The sequence below is a fragment of the Metarhizium robertsii genome (genome assembly GCF_000187425.2).
Source record: "Metarhizium robertsii ARSEF 23 chromosome Unknown MAA_Scf_43, whole genome shotgun sequence".
Classification (NCBI taxonomy): Eukaryota; Fungi; Ascomycota; class Sordariomycetes; order Hypocreales; family Clavicipitaceae; genus Metarhizium; species Metarhizium robertsii.
In genome coordinates this window covers 1-24671 of record NW_011942186.1, presented here as the reverse complement: position 1 = coordinate 24671, position 24671 = coordinate 1, and the positions used below count along the sequence as shown (strand labels likewise).

The 24671-nt window shown below is 52.2% G+C and overlaps 10 protein-coding genes across 10 annotated transcripts; 3 read left to right on the top strand and 7 right to left on the bottom strand.

Annotated features, from left to right (window-relative positions):
* Positions 1 to 1115: 1115 nt before the first annotated feature.
* Positions 1116 to 2471, bottom strand: MAA_10468 (catalytic protein; the record flags this gene model as incomplete). The annotated part of the gene is made up of 4 exons (XM_007828466.1): positions 1116 to 1142; positions 1302 to 1438; positions 1490 to 2198; positions 2259 to 2471. The coding sequence occupies 4 exons, from the start codon at positions 2469 to 2471 to the stop codon at positions 1116 to 1118; spliced, it is 1086 nt and encodes a 361-aa protein (XP_007826657.1).
* A 3773-nt stretch (positions 2472 to 6244) lies between these two features.
* Positions 6245 to 7852, top strand: MAA_10467 (Major facilitator superfamily domain, general substrate transporter; the record flags this gene model as incomplete). The annotated part of the gene is made up of 5 exons (XM_007828465.1): positions 6245 to 6523; positions 6574 to 6588; positions 6648 to 7049; positions 7108 to 7458; positions 7511 to 7852. The coding sequence occupies 5 exons, from the start codon at positions 6245 to 6247 to the stop codon at positions 7850 to 7852; spliced, it is 1389 nt and encodes a 462-aa protein (XP_007826656.1).
* Positions 7853 to 8113: 261 nt separating this feature from the next.
* On the bottom strand, positions 8114 to 8890 carry MAA_10466 (Trimeric LpxA-like protein; the record flags this gene model as incomplete). The annotated part of the gene is made up of 3 exons (XM_007828464.1): positions 8114 to 8429; positions 8485 to 8721; positions 8790 to 8890. The coding sequence occupies 3 exons, from the start codon at positions 8888 to 8890 to the stop codon at positions 8114 to 8116; spliced, it is 654 nt and encodes a 217-aa protein (XP_007826655.1).
* Positions 8891 to 9463: 573 nt separating this feature from the next.
* MAA_10465 (Succinyl-CoA synthetase, beta subunit) lies at positions 9464 to 10996 on the bottom strand (the record flags this gene model as incomplete). The annotated part of the gene is made up of 4 exons (XM_007828463.2): positions 9464 to 10653; positions 10706 to 10778; positions 10830 to 10898; positions 10922 to 10996. 4 exons carry the CDS (start codon positions 10994 to 10996, stop codon positions 9464 to 9466), a joined length of 1407 nt encoding a protein of 468 aa, XP_007826654.2.
* A 1078-nt stretch (positions 10997 to 12074) lies between these two features.
* On the top strand, positions 12075 to 13871 carry MAA_10464 (Regulator of chromosome condensation, RCC1; the record flags this gene model as incomplete). Its single annotated transcript, XM_007828462.1, has 3 exons — positions 12075 to 12201; positions 12315 to 12940; positions 13005 to 13871. The coding sequence occupies 3 exons, from the start codon at positions 12075 to 12077 to the stop codon at positions 13869 to 13871; spliced, it is 1620 nt and encodes a 539-aa protein (XP_007826653.1).
* Positions 13872 to 14049: 178 nt separating this feature from the next.
* On the bottom strand, positions 14050 to 15111 carry MAA_10463 (C6 transcription factor; the record flags this gene model as incomplete). The annotated part of the gene is made up of 2 exons (XM_007828461.1): positions 14050 to 14411; positions 14463 to 15111. 2 exons carry the CDS (start codon positions 15109 to 15111, stop codon positions 14050 to 14052), a joined length of 1011 nt encoding a protein of 336 aa, XP_007826652.1.
* A 606-nt stretch (positions 15112 to 15717) lies between these two features.
* MAA_10462 (Glycoside hydrolase, family 25, active site protein) lies at positions 15718 to 16474 on the bottom strand (the record flags this gene model as incomplete). The annotated part of the gene is made up of 2 exons (XM_007828460.1): positions 15718 to 16254; positions 16328 to 16474. The coding sequence occupies 2 exons, from the start codon at positions 16472 to 16474 to the stop codon at positions 15718 to 15720; spliced, it is 684 nt and encodes a 227-aa protein (XP_007826651.1).
* Positions 16475 to 18499: 2025 nt separating this feature from the next.
* On the bottom strand, positions 18500 to 19930 carry MAA_10461 (Major facilitator superfamily domain protein; the record flags this gene model as incomplete). Its single annotated transcript, XM_007828459.1, has 2 exons — positions 18500 to 19698; positions 19750 to 19930. The coding sequence occupies 2 exons, from the start codon at positions 19928 to 19930 to the stop codon at positions 18500 to 18502; spliced, it is 1380 nt and encodes a 459-aa protein (XP_007826650.1).
* An 818-nt stretch (positions 19931 to 20748) lies between these two features.
* On the top strand, positions 20749 to 21881 carry MAA_10460 (acid phosphatase precursor; the record flags this gene model as incomplete). The annotated part of the gene is made up of 4 exons (XM_007828458.1): positions 20749 to 20896; positions 20949 to 21067; positions 21120 to 21313; positions 21365 to 21881. The coding sequence occupies 4 exons, from the start codon at positions 20749 to 20751 to the stop codon at positions 21879 to 21881; spliced, it is 978 nt and encodes a 325-aa protein (XP_007826649.1).
* Positions 21882 to 22953: 1072 nt separating this feature from the next.
* Positions 22954 to 23907, bottom strand: MAA_10459 (uncharacterized protein; the record flags this gene model as incomplete). Its single annotated transcript, XM_007828457.1, has 1 exon — positions 22954 to 23907. The coding sequence occupies one exon, from the start codon at positions 23905 to 23907 to the stop codon at positions 22954 to 22956; it is 954 nt and encodes a 317-aa protein (XP_007826648.1).
* Positions 23908 to 24671: the final 764 nt, after the last annotated feature.

Below are 24671 nucleotides of genomic sequence, written 5' to 3'. Positions count from 1 at the left end.
AATTATATAATTAAAATATATATTTAAGTAAAAATCCTAGGCTTAAATATTTCTTTTATATATATAAGATAATTACCTTTTTTTTTTTTCTTATAATAACTTAAAACCTTTAATATTTTATAAGATTATTATTAAATTAAGCCTTTTATCGCTCTAAGCCTTTATAACTGAACCCTTGTCACACCACGAGTTACCTAGGTGCGATTCCCCAATCCATTGGCAGGAATAGAGGAATTGAAGTGTACATATATTGGATGTTAAGTTCCTAACTCTAGAGAAGAGGGCTGAAAAATTTACCAAACCTCCAGCGTAAGGAGTTTAGATTTCTCTAGTCCCTGTCTATTTAGAGTGCTGGCTGAGCCTACCAGACGAGACGACACCGACTGAGCGACGCCACTGCTAGACACAACTACACTCAGTAGCCATTGTTGAGCTGCTACATCTCTAGAATGCTTCTTGTCGGCTGCGGTATTGAAGGCACGGCTTGAAGAGCTGTCTCTTAGGATTGACGGGGCTACTAGGTTTCTCAGCGCCTTGGTTATCCAAGCGCTTGCACCTGGGCTCTCGAGCTTGGTGCTCGTTTACACGAGTATTGGCCATGGCAAGTTATCAGAGGGATAGCTGTAGGTGGCAATGATGGAATGGAACCTGCCGTCTAGCTCCGCGGGATGCGCAAGCAGAGAGTGTTCGGCCAACCCTGGTTAGATCAACTTGACAAGACATCAAGCCAGTCCGAATTTCCCCTTCAATAAGGTTAGTGACTGAAATCTCCCACTAAACTTGCAGCCCATGACAGCGAGAGGCGAGTATAAGCGCTCCATGTCTGGATCAACATCAACAAGATACGGCGCCACAGGGGCGCGCTCGGGAAGAATATGCAACAAGAGTTCTCCAGAGAAAGCTATTCACTAACAGAGGCAGTTTTATTTACAAGTGTAACAGTCCAAGCTAAGTATATTGACAGCAGCGTTGGTGTCATTTATCTTTAATTCGAGAAACTCCCCAGCCTGGCCAGCCTCTCAAACTATTAATATTAGCAATTTTATGACATCCAGCAACTACGCCAAGCCTGCTTGTTCAACTAACACAGGCAGGCTTATCCCATAACATTGGGCTCAGCCTGTTGCAATAAGCTGCGCTAACTGTTAGAACCCAGTAGCTTCACCACTAGATTCCAACGAATAGAGCTATCTTAGACATGTCTGTTAAGAAAATCGATAATAGCACTATATGCAGTAGGATGGCTATATTCCTGGTTCGGAGTTAGCTTTTACCCCCGACAAAGCCTAGTATAAACTTACAAAGTTTAGCAGATGCCCTGTCTGAGGAACAATCACAGCCTCAAAGTCGGTTACTTTGGTGAATTTTGGCCGGACTAGCTCTGCGGCCGATGGCGTAGAAGACGAACAATTCCCTCCACAAAATATCAGGTCTCGATCTAACAAAAACGTTAGTAATAACCCTAATAGCATTGCCAAGGTCATCTTACCCCCATCTACAACAAGAACCGGGCCCTTGAAAGGATTCGAGACTTCTTGTGGGCTACCTATGGTGAGAATTTCACCAATAGGAATAGGCTGCGCGATCGAGTTTGCTGCAGCCGGAAGGGCGAGGTCGAAGTTGGATGGGGCAAATGCCACTGCCTGAAAGGCTTGAGCAGTCCCCAGAGCAACGTAGCCATTAGGAAACTGCTTAAAGGCCGGATTGGTGTTTGCCACGACCCAATTGGAAGCGTAGCCGAACCACGCGAAGAAGGTTTCATCGATGCTGAACCCTGTGAGGACAATCCCATCCGAATCCTCGGGGTACTTTGTTGTGAGACCATACGTTAATATGGAGCCGAAACTATGGCCAACATGAAAGATTTTGTCGAATTTAGTCTTTATCCCGGGCACCTTGGACTGGCGAAGCAGTTTGGTCAACTGATGCAGAGCCGAGACCTCGAGCGAGGCCTGAAGCTCCTGAATGGGGTCACCGCGGGACGATTCGCCGATGCCAAGACGGTCATATATAAGAGTCGAATAGCCCTGCGCAAGGGCACGGTCGACATAGCTGTAGTTGTAATTGTTGTACGAGAAGTCCCAGTAATGGCGATTAATACCAACGCCATGCGTCAGCACTTGAAGCGATTTGCCGTGTCCAGATTCTGGAGTACAGTATGTTGCTGCAAGATTGTAGTTGGCTTCGATCGTTTTGTACTGTTGTAGCTTAGTATTAGTAAATGTATAACATAGATAATAACTGTATAGTTTACTAACGCCTTGTAGCACATCGTCCGTGTAGTTAACACCGGCTCGATAGTTGTTCAACACAAAGTCGGTGACGTCTACGTCATTGGCCGGAGTGGCAAGACTAAAGATACCGTTGCGAGATGAGATTGAAATGGGTATCGTGATGTTCTGACACCTCCTCGCCACCGACAGTCCTGCCGTGAGGCTCAGAACTGTCAACAACAGGAGACTTCGAACCATAATGTGAATTGTGTAGGTATAAAATAAATTAATTTGGGGCAGAATTTACTTTATTCAAGTTCAAGGCATTAAACAGAAGTCCAATAAAGAGAGTAATATATATAATAACTACAAATAATCCAGTGTCTCTCGCGTTGCTTCATGTGAGTATTAATTGATTCCATATATGTTAAAGGTTAATATAACGCCACTCGTATTATTCAGCCATTAAATTTATTACAAATTTAGTGTTATACAAGACGCCATGTCCGCATTGCGTTATTCAGGTGGGGACGAAGATTTTTACAATTTCCGTGTGTAGTAGTAGTCTCCACTCCAAATATATACCTTGTAAATTGGAGATGCTCGCATGCAACCAAAGAAGGGGGACCGTGGCACGGGAATCTCAATTCAAAAGTCTACTTTTAACTTGAGCCATATTCGGCTTAGCTGTGGCGCCCAGGGTGTGTTCTAGAACAAACAAGTTTGCCCAAGCATAAACACAGGCAAAACCTTCCTGGGAAGCATGTTAGCGTAACAGAATTCTTCTACTAGCTGCGAAAGAAACATGATCCCAGTGTCTTTACACTGGCTAATTAGTATTACCAGTAGGGGTAATACTATTGACGATATTCTTCAGGTCTAGTCACATAACAAGAAATAAAGAAGGTAATTTTACAGGCAGAAAGGGAAATTATTAATTAATTATAATATACTTACTTATACTATTTGCTGTGTTTATTTCTTGCTTTTCACGCTTTTCGCGACCAGACAAATTTGACGAGTCAGCTGTCAATATTAACATGTCAAGAACCACTCATAGGCCGGGATTTAGGGATATTCGGGCAAGTGCCGCTGTTCAGCCACACCGGGGCCCCGTGCACCTCGGGATTCGGACCATATTTCTATTGGTTGCAATTCCGAACCGCGCCCAAGGCAGCCACGTTGACGTTAACGCCGCACCGACATCACGACATTACTCGTTATTGCTTCCGTGTTTTCCGTTAGAAGCTGCGCCAAAAGCTACCAAGAAGCCTCGGCTGCTTACGCATCCATGCCGTTCGCGCAGTGGGCATACTATTCCTTCTCGATCTCACTATCACGGCACCTGTAACAACATTTATTCCGGATGCTTTTTGTCGGCTGATTTTAGAATGTGCTAGAGTCGATCTTTCGTCTCTCAAGCTACTCTATCGCCCGATATGTTCCACCCTGAAACTCCTATTCTCGAGGAGAAAATACCTGGCTGTAATTTTACGATTATTATCCAGTAAACCCTAGTGATATTCTCCTCAAAATATTAACTAAATATAAAAATTGGCTGGGAATTAACATTTACAGTGTAGTTGGCACGGGATACTAGCAGGTATTTTCTATTAAGATTTGTCATCTCATCTAACTGCTTACATTTTTTATCGCTAATATTGTTTTCGACATAGGTGTCTGAGTCGGAAGCGATATGCTACCTTAAAAACTTGTAATTACGATGCCACGAACGAGAATATAAACATTTATTTGGTTGTAACAAATAGTAAGCATCAAGAGCGTCGTGTCCTCGATACAGCTATAAGCGCCAAGATTAGCTCGCCACGGGGAGACGTGCCGGCATCTTACACTTGCAGTTACACCCTTGCGGCAGCCGTTATGGTTATTCAGAAAGCGAATTGCCTAGCAAGACAAAACTACCTTAAGCCACTGCCCCTTTTAAGACCTATATTCGAATTCTGCTTCAAGGATTAGACTACATACAAATTCAAGCCCATGCAATACACATTGGTTTGTGCCCGCTGCTGCAGAAATGTATTCTGCTGATCTGCTAGACGCGAAGCTCGACAGCATCATGATTGTACTAGAAGACTAGTCAACCATCGACAATTTCATCCAGGGCCATGGCAACCACCCCGTGGCACGTAATCATGTTAATTATTTGCTATTTACCACTGCCATAATAGCTTTAGACCGGCTCTAAAAGCTGCCCGGAACTTGATACCACATATTACTGACTTTGGCCTTTCACCATAGTAGTCTCCTGCTCAGCATATAGCAGACATAACAGCTCTTTTGGGCGATATCCCTCCTTTTCTAGTCGGGCGTGAAGGACGCATGCGACATTGGAGGTGGTCTCCTGCCACGATAAACCCAAATGGCCTATTCAGCAGCGGTGCGGCTTACTATTTTAGTGACCCGTTCCTCACTAGAGAAGGCGAGTTTAGGTGAATGGGCTTCGGGTGGTGTCTACTATTCTCTTCAAGTACATTTATACGTAATGACTTGGTATTCCAAGTCCGAAGCTTAGCAAGCGAGATCCCAGCGTGTATTTTTAAGAAAGAACGCGCAACAGCCTCGGAACTGGTAGGCAATCCCTGGCTTGATTCTGGAACATGATTCAGCCGGAATTACATGCTCGGCATTGCACTTTGGCAGGCCCTCCAGGCACCCGTTTTTATGGCTTAGCAAGGAAGAGTTCTATACGATTTCTATTGTAAGTTGAACTCAAGATGAACTAGCATGAGCTTGCCTTTCCAAGCGTTGTTGACACGTAGCTGATACGTCTTGGCTTGAACTGACAGCAAGGCCAAATAGCTGTCCTCGCTCCATCCAGGATACTGCCGGCTTATAGTGCTACCATTCAAGCGTTACACATGAAGACTCGGAGATGTTACTTGAAGTTCCCAAAAAGAAATCCACCTGCATCAGGCTCTAGACCCGGTCACGGCCGAGCGTTTATGTCGGGTCAATATTTCAGAGATGGGGTTCACGGACAATGCCACTTAGCCGCTGACCTACAATACCGTGTGTTTGGAGTTCAACTTTGGACAAGCATTTTCCAAATATACGAGGGCATATACACATCATATCCCAAATGTATAAAAATCATTCTTCTACTACGATTCATTTATCATCACCCTGTTTGCTGTTTGCTTTTACATTTAGCATACCTGCGCGTCAAGACACGTTCCAACCCAGTCTCTTTTACGCGTAAATTTTGACATCAAGAGCAGCAATTTCCGCTCGAGTCTTATGCGCATGAAGCGCCAAGGGTCCGCTCTAGCCAACGGCCTCACAAAGCGAAAGGATACGAGCTCAAAACAACTCGGTGGCCAAGCGGCATTACATCACACGACTGGCAATTTATCCTGATATTTTCTCCGTGCCCTATGAGCAGCAAGCACCCGTAATGCCTCCCCAGAAAAGACAACACTAGCCCCGGCCTCGACCAGCCCTGATTTTTAATAAATACCCCAGTGCGCTCCGCAAAACAATGGTGGCTATGCTCGGCGAGCTAGGAACGGTATCTGCGACGCTCCCCGGTGCCCCAAATGCGGAACCTCCGCACCCCTTTACCTTATTGCGGGGAATATGTATCGGGTGATCATGGAACTTTTCCTTCTAGTCCGGTATTCAAATTTTGGGTCCGGATACCTTGTTCAGTGGGTTTCGACGTTCCTTTGCCTGCCGAGGCGGTCGAGCATACTGTAGGGCTGGGTGGACGGTCCGAGATGCCGGTCCTTGGAACGCCTGTAGATCTCCTTCTACGGAGCTCAAAAGTGATGCAATATCCAAACGGAGCTGGAACAAGAAAGTAGTTTGGCACGCCTTCGACGTCGTGCTTGAGTCATCCGCCGATCCACATCATTACAAACCACGCTCGCCGATCGTGAACCTGCCACATGGCGGCAACGTAAGGCGCCGACGGGTTCAATTTCATCTCTTTAAATACGGCCATCTGTATCGGTTCCATTCGCCGCCGGCACGACATCACGCAGGATAAGCAAGAGAACAAAGACGCAGCCATGTCCGCAACGACGACTATTTCAGCCATCGAGCTGGAACAAATGCCCATGCCCATTGAGCCGGCTCCCGCAAAACAAGACATCAAGCAGCCCAATGTCCGTCCCGACGCAGCCTCCGGCTCGTCATGTCTCGTAGGTGCCAACGGGGGCAGCGAGCCGTGTCCGCACCCGGCTGTCCCTGCGGCGGAGCGCTGGAACGAGTCGCGGACGCATGTATACCGCATGGCGGCGTGTTTCTTTTCCTTTCTGGTCATGGGGGCCAACGACTCGGCCTACGGCGTAAGTCTGCTATCCTTGCTGCAAGACGTTCTGTTGCTGACCGCGCGTAGCCTCTCCTCCCCTATGTATGTGTCCTGGGCGGTTTGTTCACCCGCGCCGGGGTCAAGCTGACGCGCTCTTGCAGCTCGAGAAATACTACGGCCTCACGTATATTGTGGTGTCGCTCGTCTTCCTGTCCCCCTTTGTGGGCTACGTCTGCTCGGCCATCCTCAACAACTACCTCCACCACAGGGTCGGGCAGCGCGGCATCGCCGTCATCTGCGGCGCCTGCCACGCGGCCGCGTACACCATCATCGCGCTGCACCCGCCGTACATTGTGCTCGTGTTCGCCTTCATCCTCGCCGGGTTCGGCAACGGCGTGGCGGACGCTGCGTGGAACGCGTGGGTTGGCAATCTCGCCAACTCGAGCGAGGTGCTGGGCCTGCTGCACGCCTGCTACGGCGTCGGCGGCGCCGTGAGCCCGACAATCGCCACGACGCTCATTACCAAGGCGAATCTGGGGTGGTACTCATTCTACTACATCATGGTATGTTCCTGGAGATGGTGGCGTCGGAGAGAAAGGGGCGGGCTAATGCATTGTGTAGATTGGCATGGCTGGCGTGGAGATGGTTGTTCTAGCCTCTGCTTTTTGGTCGTCTTCGGGAGCAGAGTACCGCCGCATTCATAGCAGTGAGTCGAACAGGATGGGCCTCAGTGAGGCGCTTTTTTGCACGCCATCTGCGCGTGTGACGTGGGTGACTGCGGCTTTCCTATTGTGCTATGTGGGTGTTGAAGTCGCTCTTGGTGGATGGATCGTCATCTTTATGATCCGCGTTCGCCACGGCGAGGCTTTTGCCAGCGGCATGTCTGCTGTTGGTTTCTGGCTGGGAATCACTGCTGGCCGCGCCGTTCTTGGCTTCGTCACGCCCCGGGTTGGCGTCAAACTATCTACTGCTGTGAGTTTCTGCGTCCCCCCTGTTTTGCATGGACATGCTCTCATATTGGTAGCTCTACATTGTTGCCGCGGGCGCTCTCGAACTCATCTTTTGGCTCGTACCGCAATTCTACGTATCTGTAGTGGCAGTCGCTTTCCAAGGCTTCTTCTTGGGCCCAATGTTCCCCAACGCAGTTCTCGTGGCTCAAAAGCTGCTACCACGCCAGCATCATGTCGTGGTCATCGGATTTGCCGCCGCGTTTGGAGGGTGCGGTGCGGCCGTGTTGCCGTTTCTGACGGGTATTCTTGCGCAGGCAAAGGGTCCCATGGTTCTGCAGCCGATTGTGCTGGCATTGCTGGCCGTCATGCTGGGGATCTGGCTCTGCTTTCCGCGTGTCGAGACGAAAAGGGAATGAAACAAATTAAAATTGAGCGTTTTATATTTTGAAAAACTTTTATGGATATTGCATATACGAGGCGTAAAATGTTTAGTTTGGAAATAGTTGGGTTGCTGTGGTTGCAATGGCGCTGGTGCAAGTGGAAAGTGTCCTTGGGTAATTGATAAAACGGAGAAAATCATGAGAAGCTTGAGAACACGTTAATATGAGTCGTGTATATATACCTACCTATGTAGGTAGTCCTTGAAGGGTGTCTATATGCCACGCTTGATGCCAACCTCACAAGTCCGGCACGGGGTCAACCGTCTTCACAACCCGGGCCGGCGTGCCGATTGCCACCGAAAAATCTGGAATCGACTTTGTCACGACGCTCCCGGCGCCAATCGTACAGCCCTTGCCGATAGTCACGCCCGGCATGATGGTTGTGTTCCCGCCGATCCAGCAGTCATCGCCAATGCTGACACTCTTCGCATACTCGACGCCATCGCGGCGCGATTGCACGCCCGTCTCATGAGTGGCGGCGAAAATAGATACAAAGGGACCAAACTGCACCCTGTTGCCAATCTTGACGATGCCACAATCCAAAATGACAAGACTGTTGCAAGAAAGTTAGCCCATGAAGCCAAGGGTGCCGGCGAGAGGCGAGGTACTTGAAGTTGGAGTAAAAGTTCTCTCCAATGGTAATGTTGCAGCCGTAGTCGATGTTGATGGGTGGCTCGATAAAAGCCCCCTTGCCGACTTTCCCAAAAGTTGACTGCAGCATGGCCTCGCGGTCTGCAAGGAGGGAGTCTGGGGTGGCGTCGTCGGGGAAGTGGTTGTTGTACTTGTGCATGAGGCGTCTTGCGCGGAAGCGGCCGTCTACAAGTTCTTTTGCCTGGGCATCGTACCTGGGCGGTATTAGTGAGGCTGTGGTTTATATGGTAGGGGGCTGCAGATAGAGTGGTGTTGGCCATACAGGACTCCTGATATCATTTTTTCGTAGTCTTCGCACCAGGGGGTGTTGGAGAGCGTTCGCGCAAAGGCGATGGTTTCGGCGTCTTTTTCGGTGCTGGCCATTTTATGAAGGAAACGATGAATGCGAGAGAACAGAGACCGGGTGAGTGAAGACGGAACCAGAAATAGGAAATGGAACGTGGGAGTCTAGAGTGAACAGTGCAAGATGCGGATGAGCAGTCAAATAAATATATTGAGTCAAGTCGACATGGCCACTGGAACTTCCAAACGTGCACAGCCATGCCCAATAAGTATGAAGTCAACATTGAACGACTGGCTGAATGTGCGCCGCCCGCGCTCCCCCGAAATAGCGGGGCTCCAGGGCTAAGCGTGGCGCATCTCCTGCAGCAAGGGTCAACTGGTGCATGGCCGAGGCGGGGCGACGGGTGGCAGCGCTTAGTGGACGTGGTCGCCGGACCGACAAGCTGTCAAAGATTCTGGTTGGCTGGAGGCGCTTTGACGAAGCAACTTGACTGTCTGGTGCAATTGACGCCATACGTATCCTCCTGGCTGGCGATGCTGGCCAAGAATTTTCCAACTTCCCATATTGAACCTGCCCGTTCCTGACCGTCTCATGCACGATTTCCCAGTCCTCCAGAGCCCAACACACACCGAGTCACCATCTAAATCTATTGATCAGACTCTATCTCGACACTGCAAGTTCAACCGCCCGCTTCGCCGCCTGCCCAAAGTCCGACTCCACGACCAGCCCCAGATTTGCATCCTCGAGCTAACGGCCTTGTCAGCGCTTGTCCGAACCTCAATCTTGACTTCATCATAGACACTCACCATCTTCAATCCCTTTTCGGAATTTGTGCCCTGCAGCCGCACAACCATGGGTACTTGGATGTCCAACTCGCTCGTTGCGCCGATAATTGACTCGGCAATCATGTCACATTGCGTGATGCCTACCCGCCCACCTGTCAGTTTACCCATTGACCATCGTCCGATCACGTACGTACCGCCGTAAATGTTGACCAGAATGGCCTTGACTCTCTCATCGCGCGTAATGATCCGGAACGCCTGGATCATGGTATCTTTGGTCGCCTTTCCACCTGCGTCTAGAAAGTTGGCGCTCGCTCCGCCGTGGAACCCAATGGCGTCGTTGGTGGCCATGGCTAAACCCGCGCCGTTGACGACGTTGCCAATGTTTCCGTCCATTCTGACGTACACTAGGCCGTGTTTTTCGGCTTCCACTTCGTCGGGGACTTCTTGCGCCTTGTCGCGCAGCGCAGAGACTTCTTCCTGCCTTTGTTCGGCGGCCTTGTCAAATTTGAAATTGGCGTTTAAGCTGGTGAAGGAACCGTCGAGTGATCGTCCCAAAGGGTTGATTTCAAGATGAGTGGCTTCTCGGTCTCGGAAGATGCTGTACAGTTGGGTTAGGATATGAGTCAAGTTTGCCGTTTCTTGGTCTGTCGTGCCCAGACGCTGCTGGATGTCTTGCACCAAGGCATTGGTGATGCCCTCCGATATGCCAAAGCCAAAGGTAAACAGGCTGTCAGGCCGTTCGCTAATGAGAACATCGAGTTCAACCCCACCCTCTTTGGAGACAATGATGGCGGGCTGGTAGTTTTCCCGATCAATCGTCATGGCGAGGTACCATTGAGAATCGTAAGTTGCTGCCTCGGCGACGAAGAGCTTCTCCACGACATGGCCGTCGGTGCCATTGTCCTTTGTGAGAAGTCTCTGGTTGAGCATTTTGGATGCCACGTGCTCGGCTTGGTCCGGGGTGGAAACGGCTTGGATGCCGCTTTTGAGGCCATTGTCGAACTTGCCGGCGGCTCGTCCACGACCCAAGACCTGGGCTTTGATGATGCATGCCGGGCCTGCGATGTCAGCACTTTGAAGTGAGCATCCGTAGTCTGGAAGTGCAGTTACCCAGCTCTTGTGCTGCAATGCGGGCCTCACTGGCCGTTTTCACGGTTCGGCCGCGAGGAACAGGGACGCCATACTGCTCCCGTCAGTTCAGACTCACGAGAAGTTACGAGATGGAAGTTCCCACCTGTCTCAGAATGTTTTGCGACTGATACTCGTGCAAGCTTATCTGCCGAACCTGCTCCTTGCAAGTGAGCTACGCAGAGTCAGTACGAGTACAAACACCAAACGAGTGACACGACTTGCTCTTGGAGCGGCCTTCCAGAGGATCTGCGAGAATCTCAAGCTAGACATGCTTCGTCGTTCCTGACCGACCGGGCCTTGAGACGGAAGCCTTCCAGAGTGGACGCGGGGAGGAAATGATCGATTTGAGAATACTATTCAATCATAAGTTATAGCTTCGCTAGTATGCACTCCATTTCTAGTCGGCCGAGATGCACCATCGGATCTTGAGGCACTCAGAGTGGCATTCGACACAGCTTTGTGGAGATCGGCTACTTGGGTGGAGCATCATGACCCATTTTGGTCTGGGGTAGCTGGAGTTGGCGATGCTTATAACCGGGTGCCGAGGCTTTTGTAAATCGTATTGTATTGCTGGCGGTGCTGAACTGCGGCTACTTTGAATGCAATTGAGGAATAGGCACATTTGTATGTTTAATTTGCGCAGGGATTTTTGGCCCACTGTAAAATATGACGGGAACTCCTTATACGTCCCCCTTTCATGAGTTTGATGTGATGGATATGTGGGGAGGATGGGTTGAAGCGGCCACAGAAGGACGTTGACGTTGAAATGATTAAAACAGATATACCTCGATACTGTATGGCCGTCTGTGTAGTGTAAAGGCCCCCAGCTGGGACTTTAGGATGCTGTCTGTGGTGATGAAGCATATTGAGATGCATCACGTGACGTATCTGGACCGGAAATCCGGCGTTTAGAGAGCTTCTGACCCTTCCCCTTTCTTCTTCTATCATTTTCTTTCAATGGACCCTCTATTCTAAGTAATCATGTAAATTGCCCCCTGTGAGACAATATGGCGCCATGATGGCCTGTCCTACCCGCAGCTCCTGATCAACAACAAACAAAATTGCGCGGTCGATGTTGAATCGTCAGAAGATCTTCAGTTGTGGGTCAGCCATGCCCAGGATCAGGCAACACCGAACCTGATCCGCAGTCCACCAATCATTGTGGGCCAATCCAACTCAATCGGCTCGTCCGTGTTTATGCCGTTTGTGCCTGAGCCTTGCAGATTGAATGCCTGCTGACTAAGCCGAATTTTTTCCAGCTTCGAGCTCATAAGGTTGATTTACTTGCTACGCGACCAGTCCCGAAACACCATACGTTTTCTCAAAACAATCCGCAAAAGCCGTCATCATGGCGTCAAAAAAGCTTACCAGCACTTCTCGAAAGGAAAATCCTACTAAGGCTACCGTCACAAAAAAAGAACCAGCTAAGCCCGCCAAACGGGCGACTGTCGCAAAGAAAAACACTAGCGAACCAGGTCAGTCCTCGAGCCCATCTCGACGCGAGCCGGCATATCAGACAACCATTCCACGACTTGAATTCTAACATTTTAATAAAAAGTGGTTAATGGAAAGACACACAATGAACCAGATCCCAAGCCGACTAAGCGAAAGCGCGTCGCAGAGGAAGATGAAGACGATGCTGCGCGCCGTAGAAAAACTACAAAGAACGAAGCTCCCACAGAACGAAAACATGTCAAGCCTGTGGCCAAGAAGCCCGTCAAGAAGGAGAAGCCCGTCATTGAAGAGCCGGCCGCTCTCAATAAAGCACCTACTGAGCTTATTGCTGTCTTTTCGTTCGGCAGCGGCGAGTGTGGCGAGCTTGGTCTCGGCCCAAAGCGCACAGCTGCACTCGTTCCCAAGTTCAACCCGGCTCTGGACCCCAATGAGGCTTCCAAATATCACATCGTTCAGCTTGCATGCGGCGGCATGCACACCATTGCTCTCACCGCTGATAACAAGATCCTGACTTGGGGCGTCAACGATGAGGGAGCTCTGGGAAGAGACACTACTTGGGAGGGTGGCCTCAAGGACATGGACGCCGAATCCGACAGCGGCGACGAAGACGGCGAGTTGAATCCACACGAGTGTACCCCAACCGAGGTTCCTTCCAAGAATTTCCCCAAGGGCACCGTCTTCACCCAGGTTGCCGCCGGTGATAGCTGCAGCTTCGTGCTTACCCAGACTGGAAGCGTCTACGGATGGGGATCATTCCGAGTAGGTGACACCGACATCCTCTGAACCGCATCTAATGGCATAGTTTATTGACACCCCTCATTAGGATAACAAAGGAGACAGACGATTCACAAAGACCCAGAACGACAAGGTTGTCGAGATTCAGAATGACCCCATTCTGATTCCAGAGCTTGAAAATGTCATACAGATTGCTTGCGGTGCCAATCATGCGCTGGCCCTCGACAAGTCGGGCCAGGTTTGGGGATGGGGATCATACGAGCAGAACCAGCTTGGCCGACAGCCGTTTGGTCGATACCAGCAGGAGACTCTGCTGCCTCGCCAGGTTCGAGTGTGCACCCGCCCCATCAAGTACATTGCCTCTGGCGAGTACCACTCCTTTGCTGTCGATCGCAAGGACAACGTTTGGGCATGGGGTCTGAACAGTTTCGGCGAGGCCGGATACGCCAAGGAAGCTGGCGGCGACGAAGCCATCCTGCCGTACCCCATGAAGATTCGCGACCTCTGCGGCAAGGGCGTTGTATCCATGGCCGGCGGCACCCACCACTCTGGAGCTGTCACCGAGGACGGCAAGGTCTACATGTGGGGGCGTCTTGATGGCGGCCAGCTGGGCATTGACTTCTCACAAAGCCAGCTCGACGACGAGCACCTCGTCCGCCGCGACGAGTACAACAAACCCCGCATTTGCCTGCGGCCTACTGTTGTCCCCGAGATGGGCAATGTCGTCGACGTTGCCTGCGGGACCGACCACACCATTTTCATCAACAACGAGGGCGTAGGCTATGCCACCGGGTTTGGATCCGTCGGCCAGCTCGGCCTAGGCAACGAGGATGACTCAAATACCGCCCAGCGCATTCGGGGCAAGGACATTAAGGGCAGAAAGCTCGTGGGTGCTGCTGCGGGCGGCCAGTTCTCCGTGGTCACCAGCACGTCTGCCGTGCCCAAGACGGAGTGAGGAGCCGCGTTTGGATTGATAATATTACTTGTATAAAAGATGGAAGCAATGGTTCGGAACTGGATGGATCAGCATGTGTTTTTTCTATTTTTTTTTCTTCTTTCCTTTGGTTTGATAGAGGCACCACAAGTTTGCACACGAAGCTTAATATTATGACTCGAGAGCTCAAACATGCTATCTATGGACCATGTGATGTAGCCACAATCTGCGCCTTCATACACACCGTCCCGTCCTTGTCGGCCACGACGTCGTACACGCCGTCTCTCACGTCCCCCGTCTGGATGGTATACGTGTCCCCCGCGTAGAGGGGAGCCACGGCACGGTACGCAACGCTCGCCGGCGCCGTGCCGGCGCCGTGGACGTCGCCCCAGTAGTCGAGCATGTTGATCAGGTTCAGCGGCCCGTGGACCACGACGCCGGCGTGGCCCTCGACGCCGCGGCTCCATCCTGCGTCGTAGTGGATCTTGTGCCCGTTGAAAGTGAGTGCCGAGAAGCGAAACAGCCCAACGGCCGACCAGGTGAGCTGCCGCGCGGGGAAGCCTGTCCATTAGCAACGACACCTCGTCGTTTTTTAGGGGGGGGGGTACTCACCTCTCTGGCCGGGGATGTCGGTTATCGCGGTAGGCAGGGATGCCTGCGCGGGAGGGAGCGGTTCCGGCGGCGAGCCGACGCGGATGTCGGTTCTGAAGATCCACGAGCGCGTGTCGACGAGGCCGGCGCCGCGCGGGCCCCGGAGCTCCTTTTCCACTTCGACGAGGACCATTTCGTCGCCGCTGGACTTGCTCGTCTTGGCGGCGGCGCTGAGGAGCCGCGTGTGCTCGGAGACGGGGTCGCCTACGCGTAGGGGCGAGGCGGTCCAGGACATGTGCCCGCCTGCCCACATGCGCCGCGTGAAGGGGGCGGGGGCGTTGAAGGTCCGGTCCGTGCCGTCGGGGCCGAGGGCGCTTTCGAGGCCGCCTGGTGTGAAGTAGACGAGGTGGTGGCCGGGGGGGATGGGCGTGCCCGGGGCCGGCGGGGAGGTGAGGATGTTTTGGGCGTGGATTGTCGGGCGGTTGAGTGTTAGGGAGAGCTTTTGGAGCTGGTTTGCGTCGAGGACCTGGTGCTGGATGAGGGTTTTGCCGTGGAAGGTTTCCAGGAGGCGGGCTGCGGCGGCGGATGCTGATGTTGGTGATGGTGATGGTGATGGTGTTGTGTATGCTCGTTTGGGGGGCGTGATGCGCCGGAGCGCGGAAGGGCGCATTTTGGCGTGTTTTTCGGGGGGGTTATATGTCTGTGGAGTTGGTTTGGGGTGTATTTGGTTCTGAATTGAGCTGATGAGTTGTGCTGTTGAGAAGTTGTGACGATGGCTGATGGTTGGCGCCGCCGGTTATAAGATTCCGGGTGAGGTGGAGCGAGTTGCCGAGTTGGTGCAGGTGGTGCGGCAGGTTCAATATGTTACGATGACTTGAAGAATGGGTTCAGAATAGGAATGAGACTTATTTTGGTTCAAATATAATTGTAGTTTGGTGTTGGGTAGAAAATACTTGGCGTTATGGAGCGAGTTGCCGATGGGCAACTCGGCAGAGGTGTAAGCGGTTGGGGGTTCAACACGTTTGCATCGTTCCAGTCACCATAGAACCGGAATGAGAAAAATACATGTATTCACAGTATATGTACCATCTTGCAAATCGCACCAGCCATCACACCGTCGAGTACATTCAGAGTGTAACAGAAGTATTGGCATCTTGACACGCAACCCCCCTTGCTGAATCATTGCACAAACTCAAGAGACAATTTACATCATTTCGCAAGACTTTTCGCTACCGCAACATATTCTCAGTGACACAAGGTAACTCACCCCCGAAACTTAGGAAGCATTCGCAATGCGCTTCAGCTGGTCGAGGTTGCCGTTGAAGATGTCATTGTCGCCGCCCCAAGGCGCCTTGTCGCTATTCTGCCAAATGGTCTGATAGCTCCAGCCGGCAGGCAAGGTGCCGACAGAGGTAGCATAGCGAGCCACAACAAGAGGGCACTTGCTGCCAAAGGCGGTGCTGCTGCCGGTGCACTGGTTCCACCAGCTCGTCGACGTGTAGATGAGCGGGTAGACGCCCGTCTTGGAGCGGTACGTCTCGACAAAGTCGGAGATCCAGCTGACCATGGCGCTGGCCGAGAGCCCATAGCAGGTGCTCCCGCTTGGGTTATACTCGAGGTCGACCATGCCGGGCAGCGTGATGCCGTCCCGGGACCAACCGCCGCCGTGGGCGAGGAAGTAGGTTGCCTGCGCGGCGCCCGACCCCGATCCCGGATGCGCGAAGTGGTAGCCGCCGCGGATGAGGCCAGCCTGCGTTGCGCCCGTGTAGTGCGAGCTGAAGGACGGGTCGATGTACGTTGTGCCCTCGGTGGCCTGCCATTTGGTCGTGTTAGACGGGTTTTGCGTGGTCTGGTATAGTTGGGCCGTGAGGCTGTGAGCGTCGTACCTTGATAATGACGAACCGGGCGCCGTCGGCGTACGCCTTCTTAAAGTCCACGTTGGGCTGGTAGTGGGAAATGTCGAAGCCGGCAACCGTGGCCGTGGCAAGGTTGGCCATGGAGGCGAGGACCGCGAAGAAAGCAACTGACTTCATGATGGTGGAGGGCTTTGGATCTGACCTGCTTGCCAATCTGAAGCCATTGAAAGGAGAGCATTCGCAACTTATATACTTTGAACGCTTGGAACTCGTGAATCCAACCACTTGCTTGCTGTGGCGTCAGACAAGCTGTTTCTACCGCCTAATTGTGCGGTCCTTCAAGGGGAAGTTTGGCGGTGGATTAGAGTTGACATGCCGCGCGATACAGAATGGGAATGACCTGCGTCGAAAGTGTCTTTGACGCCTGAGACGGCTTGATTTACCCCCGTGTGCTTCTGCCTCAGCTGCCGGGATGCTCGATTGGCCTGATGGCAACATCGCCGGCAGGCACATCCCCTGCGAAAATAGTAGAAACAATCTAACATGGAGGGCGCCATTTTTGTTTAGCCTTTTCGTCATAATGGAAGGGATCTGCGATCCGCGATCCGTTGTGGCAACGCTGGTGCTCCGTGGACCCTGAGCAACCATGATGGCCGATGTATGAAAGCAAGAAGAATTCACTTTGGATTCTTCAGAACGACAAGATATCAAAACCACTGTCATCTCATGCCATCTGTAGATTTACATCAACGTCGAGATGGGTCCAATTGGGTTAGGTATGGCGCTGGTAAATACTTGTATCGCCAACCATCGGCAGGTTATTGTCGCCCAAGCCCCCCTCAGTCAAAGAGGACACCAGACGGATGATTGTCTCTCCATCTTACCGACTGGCGTAACTTTTTGTGGTTTTCGAGTTGAAGTTCAGAGCGGGGCGGGGGGTTACATCTGCGTTCGATCGAAGCATCCTCCAAGCTCGGCGAATGCTATGTTCACAACATAGATTAGGGGCGATGAGATGTGGCAATTCGTCTGCAAAGTCCGCAACAGAGCGCTAGGGACTTCCAATAAAAACGAATTAAATAGAGACAAGACAAATCCATGGCTTTTGCCGCAGTTTCCGTGCCAAGATGCCGCCCCGGTCGATGGGCGTAGCGGTGTACAACAACATCGGGCTTTAACTCGGTGTCCAGAATAGCAAGCCTGCTTGCTTTTGGTATCTTTTAGCCGGGGGACCCTTTCTCGGCCAGTTCCGCCAAACGTGAGCAATGGTGGATAGGCAAGACTAGGCAGCTTGCGGGAGGTAACTAGATGGCGCCGTGTCCAAGGCAGCTGAACATTCGAGGTTTCATTCTTGTCAACGCCACAATTATCCGGTGGAGAAGCAGCCCGTGGCCGTCCTACACGGCACCAGATGTTGGCGCTGAGGCAAGCCACGGCGTTGCGGGAGAACAAGCCGCCTGCCATCAAGACGTTTCGGATCCGAATCGTCCCAAGATGCGGTCAATCCACAGCATTTCTTGTCTAGGTATGAGTTGAACCCTGACTGGATTTACTCCTTGGCGGTTGCCCAGTAGGTAATTGTTTGTCATCTGGCGAAATCTACAGTCGGTCAGACACATGGCATCGCAGTGAAGGTATTGCCGGTTGTGTCCGGCGCCGATCGCGAGCGTCATAAACGAGGACCGTGCCAGGTCGGGCATGAGGGAAAAGAAGTTCAACCCCCTGCTCGTAGTGCATGTGAGGGTTCCTACAATCTTGTAGATGAGCATTACTGCGCCGTTCTGGAAGCTTCATGGCGAGGGACGACAAGGATGGTGCGCACTGCATGCCCGATTTGTAGGCGTTTCAGTTTTCGGTATAAGTGAGGGCGGCGTACGGGCATTCGGGTTCATTATCGCCGGATGAGCTATCAACCAGCCTCGGCAACCATGTCCACTTTCTGCTGTCTTTCCGTGTTGCCGAGAAAACCTTGCAAATCGCTTTTACCTGTTCTACAGGACTTCATCCGCCAACTCGACCCCAAGTAATGCTCTATCCATCGTGTATTTTTCCCAATCAGGTGAAGCAATGGCCGACACACAGCCGTTCTTGCCAGGCTAGTATAGTCACAAGAACACTACAACTCTAGCCAGTGTCTTCTTCTATGTATATACGCCAACATAACTAAAACCCTTTGCTTCTTGCATTGCCTCAAGTTCAGTCTCAGGGATGTCGAATAGGCAGACATTCTGAGAAGCCCTGGGAGGCGGCCTTGTTAAGCAATTTCCAGTACGAGCCCCAAGCACCCAGAATCGCCGTGATTCCCGTGCACAAGATCATAGGCCCGTATATGGTGGCATAGCCCAAGGATTCCTCGGACAAGGCACCTCGTGCTGTCGTCAAGGCACCACTGACAGGCCCCCCGAGCACGAAACCGACACCTCTTCCGCCAAGAAGCATGCCGAAAATGACGGCCGTATCCGAAGACGAGTCGTCTCGCTTGATCTCCCTCATCATGGAAGACCACGTACTGCTGAAGCCCCCCGCAAAGAAGCCATAGACTAAAACAAACACAATCATGTTGGCGAAGTGACGACTGAGTCCCCAGAGCAGAAAGACGGGTACGGCACTCCCAAACGACGAGATGAGAATGACCGCCGTGGCCGATATTCTGTCGCCGAGAACGCCGTGGACCACGGCGCCGGGGATGGACGCAAACGAGAACAAGGCGACGAGAATCGGCCCGCTGACCGACGACAGTCCAATATTAGACGCGTAGGTGGCCATGTAGGTGCTCGGCATGATGTAGCCAAGAGCCTGGATAGCGATGCCGAGCTGCATCATCCAGAAGGGCGCACGGCGCAGGAACTCAAAGGACAGAGGGCGGGCCTGGGTCGAAGGCGGCAGCGGCACACGCGGCTTCAGGAAGAACAGCAGCGGGCACGTCAAGACCACCGATGCCACCGTCCACGAGAGCAGCGTCGCCCTCAGGCCGAACCGGTCCAGCAGCGCGCTGAAGACAAAGGGCATGGCGACACCAACGGCCGCCTTGCCGCTCCACATGACGCCGTAGGCCATGCCCTTGCGCTGCACAAACCACTCGTCCATGTACATGGAGATGGGGCTGAAGAGCAGCCCGCACCCAACGGCGTAGAGCACGCCCTGCGTGGCAATGAGCCCGCCCACCGAGTCGACAAACGCCGACGACACCAGCGACACGACGGTGACGAGCAGGCCCAGCGGGCCGCACCACCGGCGCAGACGGGGGTGCCGGTGAAGGAGGAGGAAGGCCACCGGCATCATCAGGTACATGATGCCCATTTGCGACGTGCCAATCGTGGCAAACGACCCGGGCGAGCCGGCAATGCCGCTCTTGGAGCTGCTGTAGTACTCCTGGAAAATACCGTACGACACGGAATACCCTGCCGAGTGTTAATCGCCATTCCCGCGACGGAAGCTTGGTCGAAGCTGACCCCATATCGGAACCTGGGCCACGGTGCAGCACGCGAGGCTCACGTAGGCGCCTCGCCCGCGGTCGGTGGGCGGCAACGAGCGGCCGTTTTGTAGCATGTCGTCGTCGTCGTCGTCGTGGGCCGGGCCGCGCTCGCGGCTGACGAAGCTGAGCTCTCTTGATTCGGGCTCGCGTTCACTCATGGCGAGGGTTGTGTGGTTGGTGGGCATGCGCTCTGGGAGCGGAACAGAAGTCGACGCAAACTATTTAAACAACTCTTGATCGATCCATGGCGATGACGGGCAGCGTGTGGGGCTGTGGAAAAGATTGATGGCCGACATCGCCCACTGATCTGCAAATTGTGACGTTTTGTTGGTGACGCTGTTGGCCTACATTTTTTCTCGTGACGGCACAAGTATCCCCATCTCTTTGGCTGTGGACCGGCTTGCGGAGACTGGCTTATGTAAGAGAATTATGAGGCAGAGGAACCTCCACAAGCCATTCCGCAGCCAACGAAATTCGACAGCTTGCTCAATCGCTTCACGCATCAATCATCGCTCTTCCTCCCGAAATGTCCACGACTCCACGGGCACGCGACTCCTTGTCGTTTTTGGTCCAATATCCGCCACCCCGCGGTGAGCTCCGGCGCCGATCCATCTCGCATGTGGCTGGTCATCTGTAGATTGTGCTTGATCCAATGGGAGCTTCATATCCATGCCGTGTCTGCAAGGCAGACCATGCGCAGCGCCAGGGACGGGCTGATGCTCCATGGTTCGGGCTCCAAAGCAAAGTCTTGTTGGAAGAGATGGCTTGCCAGTTGACCAGAAAGAGCTTCGTGCATTCCCGGCTTAGCAGTCCAACTCTTTGCTTGTGGCCGAGGCTCCCGACTATTTGTCAATAATACGCCCGCCAGTTGCTGTCCCATGGCTGTCGTGCACCATTCGACTTGCTAGACGACTTCAACCAGCAGAACGGCTTGCCCTTTACTCCAGCAGCTTCCTATCCGCTGCCAGGCCTCGTCATGCGCTTCTCAACTTTGCTGGCGGGCTTGACGCTGGGCTTTGCATCTTCGTCGCAGGCAATCAACATTCTCCTCAACAATGACGACGGGTTTGCATCAGGGAATCTGCGCGAGGTGTACCGCTTGTTGAAAACGGCCGGTCACGACGGTCAGTATGGCAAAGCCACCGGCAACTATCATGTGTAGCTCACAAAAGCCAGTCTGGATTGTTGCGCCGGCCACCGAACAGAGCAGCCAAGGCGGCCGTTCATCCTTCACAGAACACGGCAACCTGACTGGGCCGTCACAATACGACATTATTCCCGCGGGCGCCCCTTCAGTACGTCATGTGAGCCCTTGGGAGTCACCTTTTCCCATCACTGACGTCTCAGGTCGGCACCGACCCTCACGATTCCCAAATCTGGTACTACAACGGAACACCCGCCGCGTGTACGTTTGTTGCGCTAGACTACGTTCTTCCCCGATACGCGCCCTTCAACGTCCCCGACCTCATCGTGACGGGACCGAATTTCGGAGCCAATCTCGGTCCATTTGTTTGGACCCTGTCAGGAACCGCCGGCGCATCGTAAGTCGTTTCTTCAACGGCACTGTGTCACATTGCTCACCTCCACTTCAGCTACGCCGCAACGGAGCGATCCGTGCCAAGCATCGCCATTGCGGGGAGTAATAAAAAGATTGCCTATTTCGACATCAAAAACGAAACCAACGAGGCCACATGGACGGCCAAGGTCTCGGTAAAGGTCATTGAGCAAATCATCAGTAGCGCTCCCGACGGCAGCCCCCTGCTTCCTCTGGGCTACGGCTTGACCGTCAACATTCCCCTTCTCACGGCGAATAATACGGATCCCGAGATTGTCCAGACACGCATGACTGGAAACGCGCACATCAATGAGGCCGTTTGGGATCCAGCCACGGGCGTCTTTCATTGGGCCAATATCAAGCCGTACTCGGCGGGTCTGAATGCGTGTGTGAATGGTGACTGTCGGCTTCCCGGCGAGACGTATGTTTTGGAGAGTGGGAGGGTTTCTGTGTCGGTGTACATTACTGATTATGATGCGCCTGCGACCGAGTACACGCAGAGCATAAGGGAGCGCGTGAAGCCCCTGACGAAGAATTGTTCAAAAGCGAAATAGGTCACCTGGTAGCTCGACTTGGTGGTTATCCCGTAGATGTTGACCAAATGTAAAGTCGTTTTACCTTTGAGTTTGACCACTTGGACATTTGCACATCTTGGACAGAGTCGCCAAATATGTACACGACGGACAAGCAGGGAGTCATACAGTAGGCTGACAGGGACAAGGCCCTAGTCATGGAAGTTGGTGAATATGTCTGCTAGCAGGAAAGCCTTGGGTAACGAACGCTAAGCAGCGACTTGGGGTCAAAGAAAGGACTGTACTATCGGGGCATGGCAAGTGAGAAACGCCGCACTCGAGCACTTGCGTTTCATTTACGAGCGCTGCTTTATTACTACGTGAGCACTTGTAATCCTTGGCAGATACAACAAGGGAAACGATTAAATGAAACAGCCGATGGTGTTGAAGAAAAGAAACTGCTTAGGAAATATGACCCAGCGATTACGAACTATGATGCGTTATGAATGCCTACATATGTAGGGAATCATTTAATTTCCGCTTTGCTTGCAGACTTGCTTGTGCTGGGCGGTTACACCGTCAGCTGTCCACTATTCAACCCTTAAATAGCGTGTAGGAGAATGTTGCCTTGGTGTTGACTTGCTTATTAGATACGTCTGTTTGCAGATATGCAGGGGTTGCGAGGAAAATACCCCCAAGACAGAGCTAAATACCGTCGACACTTGGATTCATTTCACACCCAGTTTAAACTTGAATGATGACGGAAGGGTTCATGCCGAATGTGTTATAAATACCACAAAGTTTGTGAAAAGCTTGAGCAAAACTTGCGAGGTTTTACTAAATCTAGGTGTCGAAATGCCCGGCTTTCTTGGATGGCGTCTTAGCACATCTCATACGCGACAAGTTGAGACTTTTATATTTCGCAGTTGACACGAATTTGGTATACTTCTCGCGATAGTTGGCGAGATGACGAATAAAGTGATGGTATTTGAACATGCAACATTGAACTTTCACAATTGACGATGCTACCTGAAACCTTGGCGTGGTCAACCAAGATGAACCATAACCACAGTTCATATCCATTGCCCAGAACTTGGCATCCAAGTGGTCAGAACTAGTCGGAAGGCCTGGATACTTTTTGCACTTCACGCGTGTTCTGCACCACCAACCACACGAGTTTCTCAGTAGCAGCGACCTCCTTATCAGTCTTGTGCACAGATCTCATGAGAGATTCTCTCTTCTTCTGCGTCGTCGCACCAGGCACCTGGTGGAGTTTGTGCAGTGCCTTGCCACGAGCTTCCTCCATAAAGACTTCCGATCCAACGTGCCACTTCCAGATGGCGCGCTCCCTGCAGTCTTTGATATCCTTGGCATGCTTGTGCCGAACACCGCACTGCTCGACGGGGCTCACCCTGCCGGATAGAGCCAGAAGCTGACGCTCGGGAACCGTGTAGGCGGAACGCTTGCCTCCCCTCAAGTCATCCCTGTTCGGGACGGCAAACATCGGGTGCAGCGGAGCCAGCAGATCCGCATCGGGGGCGAGGCTCAGCAGATGCCGCAGCTCTTTCGAGTTGACGATTCTGGCGGTCAAGCCCACGGGGTTGAAGAGCGTTTCGTTCATCTCCTTGAGGTAGCCGACCTTGCGCGAGGTTGGGCCAGAGACGGAACCCCAGAAGGCCGCCGTGCCAGCTAGTTGGACCAGTGCGCCGGCAAGTCTGGTGAAGCCCGAGGGATCCAAGTGCCCAACGAGCTTGATGGCGCTCCCGGCCTGGGCAATGTACGTGAAGGCCTTGCTGCCTCGCTTGTGGACGTTGAGCGCGTCGATGAAGGCGATGAATTGGGCTTGGGGGATGCCAAACGCTCCCAGGGCCGGCGCATAGCATCGTGTGAAGGGCTTGCCGACGCATTTGTACTGCGACGGGTCTCCGCACACGCGCGGTATGACGACGGGTAGAGCAAGTTGAGAAGCCAGCGGTTTGCGCTTGATCTTCGCTGGCTTGCAGAATAGTTGGGCGTCCTCGATGCTGCTAACACGGAGGTGAATATCTTGATGGCTGGTGAAAGACATGGCGAAAGGGGATACAAGTGCCAAATATGTGAAAGAAATCAAACCCGAGTGCTCTCATGTTTTGGGTGTGTGAAAGCTCCATTTATTTACTTTGGAAATTTGGCCAAGAGATGGGCAAAACTACCCTTCCATTACCTGATTCTGCCTTGGCGAAGAGGGCGTTTAACGATTGTGTAAATTATATACGCCTTTCGTGCCACGAACGAAACTAGTTGGTGGCGCCAACTGCAAGAAAATAGGCAACACTCAATTTAGGAACTGGCTGCATCAAATAAGCCAACAAGATGCTATTGCTTCGGTTCGACGCAAGTCAATGTTATCTTGGATTGTGAAGCGTGGATATTTGAGGCCCCGATCGCCCATATTACCTTTTACTCTTCTCATCCCCCGGTTCTATTTCTGGATACATCATGTCAACGGGACCATACAAGACTCTGGGCTGCAGCCACCGGCTTGACCACCCCCCCCCCCCCCCCCCCCCCCCCCCGCCACTTTCTGGCTTGTTCCGTGAGCGTGCAAGAGCAGGCTCCAGGCTGAGGATAATAGGTGTCGCCGGAAGAGTTTTGCCGAAGAGGGTGTATACTGGAACTTTCCGAGGTCGATAACTCGGGTTATTGCTTTTAGTTAAAGCTAATATATAATCTTAGCTTTAATTATATTTTTATTTATAAAGTACTAGTTAAGGGTTAAAAAGTTGAAATATAAAGGGTTCTTCTTAATATTAATAACAATAACTTATAAATTATTAAATTATAATAAAAAAA